This window comes from Pholcus phalangioides, unplaced genomic scaffold (genome assembly GCF_987345545.1).
Source record: "Pholcus phalangioides strain wild (caught in Gottingen) unplaced genomic scaffold, Ppha-v1.0 ptg000039l_1, whole genome shotgun sequence".
In the NCBI taxonomy this organism is placed as follows: Eukaryota; Metazoa; Arthropoda; class Arachnida; order Araneae; family Pholcidae; genus Pholcus; species Pholcus phalangioides.
The window spans coordinates 27724011-27738003 of record NW_028301625.1 but is presented as its reverse complement, the minus strand read 5'-3'; the positions used below and the strand labels follow the sequence as shown (position 1 = coordinate 27738003).

The 13993-nt window shown below is 35.7% G+C and overlaps 1 protein-coding gene across 3 annotated transcripts in view; it reads right to left on the bottom strand.

Annotated features, from left to right (window-relative positions):
- LOC149065786 (plasma membrane calcium-transporting ATPase 2-like) overlaps positions 1-13993 on the bottom strand; it is a 185668-nt gene that overhangs the window by 160425 nt on the left and 11250 nt on the right. For 2 of the 3 annotated variants that reach the window (XM_089253478.1, XM_089253479.1), the window contains exon 1: positions 2769-2937. The exons of the other annotated variant lie outside the window; for it this stretch is intronic. In XM_089253478.1, the coding sequence (XP_089109604.1) occupies positions 2769-2919 (151 nt within the window). In that variant the 5' untranslated portion in view covers positions 2920-2937. Of the gene's footprint in view, positions 1-2768; positions 2938-13993 lie in introns of those variants that run through there. 3 annotated transcript variants of the gene reach the window in all.

Here is a 13993-nt window from a genome sequence, read left to right as displayed (position 1 = left end):
TTCCTAAATATATCTAATAATTCTAATCTCTCTCTAATTCTAGAATCTAATTTCTCTCTGTCCTATACATCGGCTAAAAACACTAAATTTTCAAGAAAATAAATAATAGATTTTTTTAACACATTGACTATGGCATTAGAATTGTAATCGCAAAAAAATCATTATAAAGAAAATACAACTTTGACATTGGCGAGAGGTATTTAAAAAATAATTTATAAGACGAAGATTGAGTCTCGACTGTTTCATTCAAGAAAATGTATGTGAGCCTATCATCCCGAGAATTCCAGGAGAGCGGACCCATACTGACTAGAAGTAAGCCATTCGATTGAAGTCTGTCAGAAAAATATAACGTTTATAAAATAGTTTAATTAAATTAAATTTATTCATTCAACTAAGTCGATTTATAGTTTTTATTCGTTAACAGATTTATTTATTCATTAAATTAAGTTTTTCTTGTACTACCATTCCCTCCCTCATGCTAAATTCATCTCAATTATTCACTCGATTATTTTGCGGAACCAATTAATCGCGTAAAGCGAGGGATGCTTGTATATACAGAGGGCTCTCCGAGTCCGTACATCCCTTTGGGAAAGTGCGCAAGCCATCCTGAGAGGGTCTCTGTCTGGGCGGTCAGCAGTCATGTCTGTATGTATATACAGAGCGAAAACTTTGGTCCGTTTCAGCTCGAATAACTCATGAACGTTGATTATAGAAATATATACGGTGTGTCCCAAAATCATAAAGCCACGTGAAATATTCTATAAATAACAAAAAAATTAATTAAGGGGAAATTCTTTTTTAATTAGAAATCCCTCACTCCACAGGATTAAAACGATAATAGTAATTTAACATATATCTCTGCATTTCTCTTGCGACACACAAAAAAAAAATCGAATAGTGGAATCAAGATTCCTGTCCCAAAATGATAAAACCACTCAAAAAACTAAAATCCAATTATATTTTCAACGTCCAATAAATTTTCCTTTGTTTCTTACAATCTCAAACACTCGTCTCGGTCACGATTCAAAAAGTTTTTGGCAATGCTGCAGAGGAATACCTTGCCCCACTTTGAAGATAGCTCGTTTGACCTCTGAAACGCTGTTGTATTGCTTGCCATGCTCATATACTTTACGAGCCATTGCAGATCACATGTTTTCCATCTAGTGAGGTCTGGAAAATATGCTGGCCAGTCCATCACAGGAATCCCATCCGCAAAGAACCACTCCCAGGTTGAATTTGCATTATGAGGTGGTGCATTGCCATATTGAAATTGAGCTGTGAGCTATTTTTAGATTCAGAAAATGAAATTAGATACAGAAAATCCACAGTTTCAGATACAACACAGCTAACTGCACTTTTCCACAAGCTTTGAACGCACCCCAGGTGGTTATACACATCTCCGCCTCCTTGTTTAAGCTTACGGTTGCTTCTTTTCTTTAAGGCAGTTTTTTCTGATATCGTGCTAACAATATTGTCAGCCATCTGGATCGCCCAAATGAATCTTTTGCGGTCCTACGTGGAGGTGGAATCGACATCAGGAAAAACCGGTACTTAACTGTTATAAAACCTCCTTACGATCACAGGAAGATCCCTGTGAAATAGGTTCTTGTAAAACGCAGTAGCTAGTATCCAGGGACCTTCTTCATTGTTGGGTTGATAGAAAGTACGACGAAAGTGCCAACGAAGTACCGAAAAAATCTCTGGATTGCAAAGGGTTAATCTTTTTTCCATTACTTCAAATGCCATAATGCCACTCTGCAGCTCATTACATATGAAATTTCACCCAACGAAGTCTTTCCTGTTTATATGATGCTCACTAAGTTTCGAACGAGTAAGCATTTTGCGATGGCAGATGTATTTACAACGCTGAAGAACGTGATGAACTGTAGATTTAGCATTGGCGGAGTTAGGGGGGGGGGTGGGGTGGTGGTGTTGCGTATATATGAACTGACATCATCCACATCAATACCCCCCAGACTTTCAAGTCTATCTCCATGAAATTTAGATACATTCACGTCAGGAAAAGATGCAATTTGCCTTAAACTTATGGAAGAGTTTCTTATTTTGCGTAGAATCACGCTTTCCTGACTTTTAGTCAGTACAGGAGGGCGACCTTTAGTCTTTCTGGTGTCATACATTTCTTCAATTTCAAAAAATTAGAAACTAACAACTAATGTACGGGATTGGCAAATTGAGTTTGCAGTCGCTCGAAACGTAATCTATTCCATTGCAATTCATCAATTTTCTTTATCGTTGTTGAATTCAGTTTCAAATTGAGTTTGGTGGGAGCTTTAGAAAACATGAGACCAAAATTTATTGTCTCAGCTATGAACAATATAGTTTTTCGCGTATTCTTGGAAGTATCAGCTCTCCTCTACTCACAAAGTACCATTTAGGAAGTTTCTAGGAAAACAAGCAATAATATACTATGATCGAAAGTGATTTCGAAATATCAGTGACCAACCTGAAAGAACCGATTTAAAAAAAAAAACGGCAAGATCCAAGTAAAGAAATTCCAGGTTTTGAGAAGATATATTCAGCATATATTAAATTGCGCTTCAAGCGGATAGCTTTAATTTCTTAATCTATTCCTACACATTCGTTTACATCTGGCGAATGGGTGCTTGAAATGAATAAAATATATTTTGATTGCATCAATTAATAATATGGTTACGAAAAATATTCGATTAAAATTCGATTAATCGATTAAAAACTTTTAACCAGTTAAAAACATTCTATCGATTCCGAGCCCAATAAAATGTACTTACATTCATGTTGAACGAGAGGTAAAACATCATTGCCGCCTTTGCAACATGTTAAACGAGGAGGACAAGGACACAGAAAACATAAGATTCTAAAATGTCGGATGGAAATTAATCGAAGTCGTCGTTTTATATCCATAAGATTTGAAGGAATCATTTCTCCCAAGAAACACAATTTTACGTTCCTTCGTTGAGGTTTGTTTCTCGGTTTATCGCTTTGAATATATATTGGTTAACCTTTTGAGAAACACTTTATCGAGACAAAATGATGATAAATATATATATATATACTGTATTTATATTTGGCGTTTTGCTTCGAAGCACGTTATTATTATGCTGGCGCCTTGGGAAGAACGAAAAATATATCACTTTCTAAAAGATAAGGACACAGATGTCATTATTATTACTTTTAAACTTAAGTACACAATCGATTGCAACGAGGAAACAATAAGTTTGTCGGGACGTTATTGTTACGATTTTTAAATACAGTTGTGATTCGACTGACGGGTGTCTCGACTTGAGAGTACATGTAATCGATTTATGGATTGGATTTGATTTTGATTGATTTTTTTAATAAAATAAAATTAGAAATAAATAATTTCAGCTGACAAAAATAAGTGACAAACTAAAAATAAAATGACCAGAAAAAAATGTATATCGTTAAAAATTAAAGAAGAAGCACAATATGAAAAGTATGATGTGTGCAGTTATTAAAAAAATGATTTAAAATGGGGGAAAAACTAATTATGGCTTTAGTGATCGATGTTACGAGCGAAAAATGCTTCAACTTGCAAGCAAATTCGGCGTATGAGAAAAAGCAATTCGATGCACTTGGGACAAATCGGAGCCAATCAGGCCTGTAGCCAGAAATTTCGTTTGGAGGGGATCAAAGTGATAGAACAAAATAGATTTGGCCATTTTTTTACTTTTTTCGGTCATTTTTTCACAATGCGGGGGGAACCAGACCCCCCAAGTCCTCTTCCCCTCGCTATGGCCGTGAAGCCAATCATTTGCAGTTGGAGAATATTTTCATTGGTGAAGCAATTGATTCGATTTATATTCAGTTATTGCCATCTTATTCTATTATATAATGTCATCGTCAAATAACATAACATAATTTATTTGTCCCAAGTCAATTACGATAAATATATACAAATTAGAGTTTACAATTTGCATTGTACGATTTGCAGGATTAAAATGCAATGCATTTTAATTCTTTTACCGGCAGCTGTGGTGGTCTTCGTATTGTTTTTTTACTTATGATAGTAATTCTATTCATATTAAGTTACATTCGAATTTTAAAGATGTAAATAGGTATATATATTATTTACGAACATATGCTGTACAGCAACATGCTATAGGTAGAGAATATTTGTAATATGATGTCATTTTAGAAGTTGTTGCTTAAATCTCGAAAATTATGAGAGGATACGGCCCTACAAAGTTAGTTATGGAGTCGTGAAGCATCACTTTAGGTACAAAATGACACCAACCACGTGAATCGCCAATAATGATGACTTGTCGGCTATTCGTTTCTGGTCGATAATAATTATGTCACTCTTAATCGCGTCACAAAGTATCAAGTGTGCAATGCGAGCTTGCTAGTCGGCAATCCGGTAATTTGGTGAGTGACACTTTAAATGCAGCTGAGCGTGCAACAGAATGCTTTGCCATAGACTAAACAACGATGTTGATAGCGCACCAAAATCTGGTTTAATAAGCGTGGTTTCGAATCTCGATGAGTGACATGGCGGCATACCCACCGGAATCAAATTTAAACTACGCGATATAAGTGTAGACGTTTGTGCGACGATGTGAGAAAGGATGCATTGGATTTAAACATACAGTATATTGCCATTGACGGTTTGTGTGCATATAGAGAACAGGCAGCATAGGCTAGAAGTTCACAGCGTTTTTTACTCGAACATTTGACGATTACGTGACTATGTCATGATCGAAATTTCCACCTTAAAATATTTAATACAAGCTTATTAAAAGTAAAACACATACTCTGCAATCTTATAGTCACTTCAAATATATATTTTCTGTCTCACGCTACGAATTCTATGACGCAGTCAAGTCTCAATCATTGCTTACATGACATAAAATTTGCCACGCCACAATATGCCTCTTGTTATCTTTTCAAAATATCTCTGCCGTCTAAAAGACCGACATTTACACTGCGCTGCTGAAATCCAGACGTTCTCGCATTCGGATCCAAAATATCCTTTGACTTTTAGTCTTTTAATTGTTGGACCAATCGTAATGTCACATTGTAATCGTAATGAACAACTTCGGCCGATAGGGAAAACAGACTGGCTCAATCTGTTGAGCCAGACCAATCCCGACGAGGCAGTGCGACTCAAGCAGTCGTAAGAAGGCGTAAGTAGTATCATTTTGCCCGCGTTACGCATTTCTTTGAAAATGTTCGCCACTCGTGCGAATGAAACTTCGAAAGACAGAAACTGTACTTTACGTCGGCCAAAAATCACCCGAAAACTTTTAAATTTAATTCTAATTTACACTATGGCCACGAAAACCTTTTTTGTTTTAAAAAAAAACCTGTTTTTCGAACGGTTAGTTAGTAGGCTACACGACAAGTTACCTAACCTATTTCACCAACTCTGGCCATATCGCGATTTACTGCTATTAATGAGATGGGTTGGAAATAAAGACGCTGTCTATTGGTGGTCGCCTCAAGCTCGTTACGGAAAATATCTTACCTATTTCCTCCCTTGGGCTTGAACCTGGGACAGCAACTTTCAGGGTGGTAGACGCCGATCTTACCACCACGTCACTCGGGCACAGTTACCTAACTTAATAGATATAGGGTTAAATGACATATTGTTGTGAATATGTTAAATCCGTAGGCACATTCTGTTAATTTCATTGTGATTTTTGGCAAGAAATACAGTATTTCAACGTTTGTTGTTTTTACTGCAAAATATCATTTAAACCGCTTAGGATTTTTTATGTATCTATGGATTTAAACGTAATATATAAGAACAACAAATCTTACAGCAAGCTATCTGCGAAAGCCGAGATTACACTATAGAAGTTTGATAAAAGATCTTTTACAAAACTTGAAAAAACAATCAGGAGAGAGGAACCAACGGAGCAAATTGCAACAAGGCAAAAAGCCACAGTATCACATTTTTGCAAAATATTGTTTACAAATTTGCCCTCGTGAAATTTTGAAAAAGTGACTTATTACATTTTGCCATCTGAGCACAGAATTATGGCATTACAAAGAGAATAGCAAGCTTTCTGCGCATTTCCAAGAGTATGCATGTCTACAACGCGTTTCCAATTGCACGCAAGACTACTACACCTTTTTCAACGGGGTACTCTCTCACTTCTTCTCTATGTATTTCAAAGGGTATGCATGCATGCTAAGCATTTCTATAGTATGCATATCAATGGGTAAGCAAGCTTTATGCGCATTTCTAGATGCACGCAAGCCTTCTACGCATTCTCAAGTGGTACTTGAAGCAGGCAAGATTAGTAACCACTGATCTTAAAGTTATTAGCGGTATAAATTCTTGCCCCGTTTTTACTCCGCTCAAAAATTTCCGCTCACAATTTTAAGACGTATTCTCGTCAAAGAGGCGCATTTGAAAATTTTGATGGTTGCATTCACAGAAAATAATTAACACGCTTTAAAACAAATGCGCTTTTTCTTTTTTACTGGAATACGCGTTTCGGGTCTGCTCTGCAATGGAGAGTCGTCATCAGCACCTCGTGGTCAGAAACCACACACAAGTAGTAAACCCGTTGGGGGGGGGGGAAGGTTCTGATGTTTACTTTTGGTCGCCAACTTGTTCCCAGCCGACTCAAAAACGTTTTTCAATGTTGTTCTTCCATTCCATTCTTCAAGTTACATGCTCTCATCCATCTTAGAAATTTGACATCCATGCAATAGTCCAGCCGGCAAATAATCTCACCTTCTCTCAGCTCAAAGATCCCATCCTACCCTCCAATGAATCTGTTATCTACTTTGTCCCATGCAAGGATTGCGAAAAGGGATATATCTGCCAAACTAAAAGAAATCTAAATATTCGAGTTACCGAAAACATGTCGAAAAGGGACAAACTAATAGTTTAGCTATCGCCCAACATTGTTGCCAACTTTCGCATAATTTTGATTTTGAGAAAGCGGCACACACAATTCCGATCTGAATTTTCTCGAGGGACACTTCATCAGAACTTGCCAGGATTTTCTCGTTAATGATGGAAGGAACACGCCACCTATATCGTCAACTTGAGCAAGCTTTATAGACCTCGGCCAAGACAGAGTTTCCAACACTTTGCAACAGTTGGCACCCCAATTCGCATCCAAAGACCACTCAGGCTCTACAAATACAAAGGCGAAGGCGAAATCTCCAAGAAATGACCAAAAGTAAACATGATACTCCCCCTCTGAACGGTTTGTTTTAGTACTTGTGTGTGGTCTCTGACCGTGAGATTCTGATGACGGTCTTCCATTGCAGAGCCGAAACGCGTAAACCAGTAAAAAGAAAAAAATGCATTTGTCCTAAAAACGTGTTAATCATTTTCTGTAATAGAAATTAAGTAATAGAATCTAGGGCGTTCACCCAGGAAAGTGAAAGGACGTGGGTTCGATTCCCCGCCAGGGCAATTGAATTTTCTCTCTTTCCCAAATATATCTGCGCATCAGCCAACTGTCAAAAATCTTCGTAGAAAAATTATCCCAATCGTTATTGGAACTCAGACACGTCATTCATGTATATAGTTATTAAAATAAAAAATAACTTTTTATATACGGGCTTCCTGTTCCCAAAAGCTAATTAGAAAGTTGTTGCCCCGTCTTTCTTGAAATTTCTAAGTGTAGTATTCTCTGAGATATTTGAATTCAGAAATGGGTGAAAAATTGGGAAAGAATAGTAAAAGCTAAGTGACGCCTTTTCCCTTTATTAATGCTGTTCTTCCCAATTTTTCTCCAGTTTTTGAATTCCGATATACAAATCCAAGGCCACAATAGGCAAAATGCCCAACGAGGTGGCTGAGAAAAGATGCCCATAACAAATATGGATGTCATATATTTCTAAAATACAACAACCCAATTAAAAATGCAATTATAAAAATTAAAAAACTATATAAACGCGAAGTATTTTAATGAATATTGCAATTTAGAAACGTGGAATTTTTTTTTGTTGGCCTCAGGAGAAACATAGGAACAATTTTCTATTTGTGTTTTTGGGGACAGGGTGTTCGTATAAAAAGTTAATTTTATACGGAGTATACAACCCCTTGCAACATGAATGACATATCTGAATTCTACACGTTATCTAGGCACTTTCTCTAATTGCAAGTATGCCTCTAGGAACAACGGCTCGCCAGTAAAATGCGGCAAGGGGAATTAAGTAATCACCTTGTATAGTACTCATGCTATTCATGCAATTTCATGCTAAAACCACACATTGATAGTTTAATTTTCAAATTCTACGACTTCAATTCCGTATCCTAAATTTACTACGTACTAACTTTAGGATTTCACCACAAGAGGTGTTGCAATGGTTTTTACCAGTACTGGGTCTCAATATTTCAGTAAAATTCGACAGTAACGTGCTTATATTAGGAATTGAACATGCAAATAAATTGCTATAAATTCAACTTACTGAAAAACTAAAACTTAACAGCTATTGTGAATTCCATATATTGTAAGCAATCTTTTTCCTTTAAACAGACATAACAAAGCGAAACAAAACAAAAAAGGCAATTTATATGATACGTGTTTCCATTGGATTTATGTAATAGATATAGAGAGAAAGGGGAAAAAATAGAATTTTTTCATCATTGTGGTGAAGTTTGCACGGATCCAAAATTTTCTAATGCATTTTTATAGTGATATTTTTAGTTTTTTGTCTCGTTCTTATTGTCTAAGAAACAGTAATGTGTGTGTATGTGTGTGTGTCTGTTCAGGAAGTGGCATCCGGGTTTTTTTTACTTATTTTATAGCTTATACGAAAGAATGTCGGGGACATTCCTAAAAAAACACGAAAAATATTGCTGAAATAAACTTGCGTAAAAACATAAAAGATGGGGGAAAAAAAGGAAAATATACGAAAACAAGGATGAAGGATGATTCTTGGACACAACAGAAAGCAAACATATAACGAAAAGCAAATATCGATTGGTTCTAGCGAAACAGCAGAAATGTTTCTGTATTATTATTATTTATTATTATTATTTTTATACTTTTCCTTAGACATAAAGAACAGAAAAAAATAATAATAAAGATTGGGAATTCTAGAATTTTCACTGCTTCTCAACATGGACACGAGATTGAAGTCGGAAAAGGATGACGTACCAATGGTGGAAAAAGAAACCCTACCGGAAAAAAATGATAGAGAAAAACCCAAGCAAGTAGATGTGAAAATCACACATATGATAGAAAAGCATAAGCAAAACTACATCAAAATAAATAATAAATTACGTGGAAAATATATATATATATATATTTTATTTCCGTGAAAAATATAAGATTTCTTCGAACGTCGAAAAATAAGAAAAAAAATTAGCTCTATTGTGAAAATTGGAAATGGCTGAGTGTTTTCTAAAAAAAAGCTTTTTTGATAATTTTTACCGATTTACTTTTAGTTTTTTTTCCTCATATTTTGCTGTTTTTTTCTTTCCACCGGAACTTATATTTTTGCTGCTGTGCGGTTGTGGGGTCATCGCTGGTAGCATTGGCTTCATTTCGGAATGGACAATTGAGACATTCGTCTAAGGCAGGGGGTTTTGAACCTTTTTTAGCCGCGACCTAAAATCAACAAAAGGTCCAACTTCACGATCCACTGGTAAGATTTTAATTTACAAAAATCTCGTTAAATATTCCTGATCAAAAAATGTTTAGTATTTGAAATCATTGAGGAAAAAAACACATTAGTCAGTGGCGTCTTTGCAGTTACGCCAAGAGGGGCTGAGCCCAGGTCTCTGAATCAATCGCCCCCCCCCCCCCCACCCAAATTATTGAAATCTTCCACTGAATTTCAAATTATTTCTTTCATAAATTACAGATTTTCTTTACTTCTAGAATTACTTTTGTTATTAATTTTCTATTCTTTTCATTAATTAACAGCGTCTTAACAGGTAAGTCAACAGGGCATGAGCACAGCAGGCTACAAACTATTGAAAGAGCTTTCACCGACTTTGAAATGATTTCTTTCATGAATTCCGCATTTTTATCAATTCTGGAATTTACACTCTCATTAACATTCTTTGTTTTCAGTAATTAAAATCGTCTTAACAGGTTTGATATCAGGACTTGAGCACAGGGTCCCGAATCAAACAGAGGACCCCTAAATTATTGAAAGCTTTCACTGATTCTGAAATTATTTCTCTCATTAAGTCTAGATTTTCATCAATTTTCACTGCTTCTTACTGGGACTTAATGGGATTATTACTCCCATTAAGTCTGGAATTATTTTTCCATTAATTCTGGAATTATGTATTTCTTTCATTAATTTCAGATTTTCATCAATCCAAATTTCCATCAATTTTTGTCTAGTGTGTTCATATTTTTGTACCGATATTTTTCAGCATTACTGTACTTTCTGTAATGAATTTATGTCTTTTCGGATGCGCTGATTTCTCCCCAGAAATACTATATACAAAACCATGGTTCAAGAGGGCTCCAAAATTGTCTGGATCCCAGTCCACCGAAATCCTTCAGACGCACCCAAGAAATGGATTTATAACCGGATTGTAAGTAGATTTGTACGATCCATCTCAAGAGCTCCTGCAAACCTAGGTTAAGAACCCCTGACCTAATGACCTGGAAAAATCTCCTCATTGTAACGGCCCCAAGTTCGATTCCATTTTAATCTACAGTGGCGGTGGTCAGCTAAAATTGATTCCTGTGGGTTTTCAACAACAATTATCGGTGAGTCCACAACATTACAAAAATTTATCCATTACACATTCAATCACTGCCGGTTTGGACGTTAGATGAGAATATCCAATGAGCAATCACAACACGCACCACCTTTGGGGTTTTTCAACTGAGAAAAAGCAATTCCAAATGATAGGATGGAGACATCCGTGCTACAGCCTCGGCCGTAATTTGAACGTAAGCCTGTTAAACCGAAATGTGCTAAATACATGGTGAAGAAACTACTGGAATTTAACACAAAATTGTAAATAGCACATTATTTTATTTGCATAGAGATTTTTCTATTTTCTATATTATATAGAAGTGTGTTTGTGATGATTACCAATTTGATAAATCGGTGACGTGACATGAAAGTTTGTAACTATATCACGTTGAAAGTATGATATGAATGAACGGTTCAAAGAAACGGAATTGACAGTGCCTTGAATAAGAATCGATTTTTTTCCTTTCCGATTTTTTGCTTTGATGGTACATACCTAATATACGTGGATATGGAAAAAATAGAATGATAAGGCATTTTTTGCGCTTTGTTCCTTGGACAGACAGCTTGTCAATAATCCCGATGAAGTTTCAATAACAATAGAATTGAGGACAGGCCACTTCTCGTTTTTTATCCGAGAAAAATAATATAATACTGCAAGTACATCCAAATATAACATTTGGCGTTTCTATTATATATCGCTCTTACAGCGATGTATCTGTCACTTTACCATTCTCCGTGACAGCTTTTTAAAGTGCAAGGTTTGTCGAAAAAGTTCCAAGACTGGGCACGTTTCGAAGAAACGGGAAAATAATGGCAGATGGGGTAAGCTCTCTGCCTGCACTTGAATTTATAATTTTATCTGGAAAAGGATGGTTAGGTGTCTTATTCTGCATAACAAAAAACACCTAGTACGCCCATCCTCGGGTATTAGTTCGTGTTCTGGAGAGCACAGTATGTGTACATAGGCTATTTTGAGCATAGGAAGCAATGGAATAAAGAGTTAGTGCGAAATTCCGTTTCACGCTAGGAAAAATGGCAGCTGAAACTCTTGTTGGAAAGAATACTGTAATGTCCCGTCCTCACACTTTTGAGCGGTATTCATGATTTTTCGACGGAAAACAACGTACAGGAAGTTACGAGAATGTCGAGAGACCGATTGGCATATGAACATTAATATTGGAGAAAGTGAAATTACGGGTTTATATAGTTTCATTCCTCCAGGTGGAATTATGAATGAAAAATACTATGTAGCAATTTCGCACAGAAAAGAACGAATCAAACACGACCAGGTTCTGTCACCGAAGCCATATAAGCACATTGCCCCGGTGGGCGTAATCGTTTCTAAAGCCGAAGTATGCAAAAAAAGAAGGGGTACATTTTTAGAAGGGTTTATTAAAAATTACATTAAATTCAAAAGGGTATAGTTCCATTGGGGATCGATATATAGCGGAAGAAAAATAGACGTTGCAGGTGATTTGGATAAGAAATCAGACAAGGAATTAGATTTAGCAATTTTGAACAAACTTGCGAAAAGAGTATATCGTGTTAGCCCTCAATTTCAAGTGAAACGTAGGCTGGTTTCTCTTGCATGACAGCGTGCTGTTACTGTGAACCATTGTTAACACTTAGGCACACAAATCAGTGGATAATTATACTGTTACGCGGAAATGTCCAAATATACGTTTATTTCAAGTTTTATTCAAGCTCTCAGTAAGATGCTGAGTAAAAAAATCCCCCTTTATCAAATGAAAAAGATAGCTGGTAATCAATCTAGACTTGCAAATTCAATTTAATTGAAAAAAAATTTGGTTCAAACACAGAGACTCTGGATTCGAACCCACAATCACCGACAAAAAAAAGAGAGTGGGGAAGGTAAGCACGCTACCATGACTCAACAACTTATACCCGTCCAATACAGTACCAGCAAGCTGTCAGAAAATAGACCTAGGTTTTACCAAGACGAGTTGGTAAAAGCCCGAAATACGCTTGTAAACGTTTTTATTTCGGACTTTTACAAAGTCATAGTACGTTTTTAATGAAGCAATTAACCATCATGAATCTTATTAATCAACAACAACAACAATAATAATAATAATAGTAATTATCATTATTATTAATTAACAAATGAATTAACTAACTTTTTACCTGAATTAATTAACTAATTAATCAGTTATTAATTACAATTATTTTCTTCCTGACGCTGATCAAGTGATTATTAATTATAATTAATTAATTTTATCTAATTTACTCCGACCATCAATAATTATCATGACCATCAATTGATGGTTGATTGATTCATTCAAAACGTGTTCTAACTGTTCTGAGTAAATTAATTGATTCACTCCGAACAGTATGAACTTTAAATCAATCATGGTAATTTGTCATTATTTAGCTAGCGTCAGGAACCAATACGCTTTAGGTGATTGATTGATTAAATATAGCTAATTATTAAATAATTGTAACTATTAAATAATTCCAATTTCAAAAAATAGTTATTATTAATTAATTAATAAGAGTGAGGAACTAATAAGTTCCTGATGGTTAATCGCTTCACTAAAAACGGTCTTTGACTTGGTAAAAGTCCGAAATAAAGGGGTTAAAATAGCTTTTTAACAGGTATTCGGGCTTTTACCGTAACATATATACAGGGTGCATAGCAAATAAGGGGTACGGCATTTTACTGGCAAACCATTGATCCTAGAGCTATACTTTTAATTAGAAAAGTTTTCCAAATAACTTATAGTACTCAGATATATCATTCATGTTTCAAGGGTATGAATAATTATTAAAATAAAAAATTAACTTTTTATACGTCTCCGTGTGCCCCACAACCAATTATAAAGTTGTTGCCCTGTCTTTCTTCATGCCTACAAAAAAAAATTCAACGTTTCTAAGTGCAATATTGACGGAGATATTCGAATTCGAAAAACGGAGGGAAAGGGAATTTAGAGGGGGGGGGGGTTTACAACTTTTTTCCGTTTTTGTAATTCGAATATCTCAGTGGATATTGCATTTAGAAACGCGGAATTTTTTTTTCTTGGCCTCAAAAGAGACAGGTCAACAACTTTCTAACTGGGTTTTGAAGCCTACGGAAACTACATAAAAAGTGAATTTTTCTATTTTAGTAATTATACAATTCTTTGAAACATGAATGAAATTTCTGAGTACTACACGTGATTTGAAAATTTTGTCTAACTAAAAGTATACCTCTAGGATCCAATCGTTCACTAGTAAAATGCCATGCCTCCTATTTGCTATGCAACCTCTGCAATATGTTACTGCCAAAGCCCGAAGTGCGGTTAATTCACGACGGGGCCGGCCACTTTGCGAATTG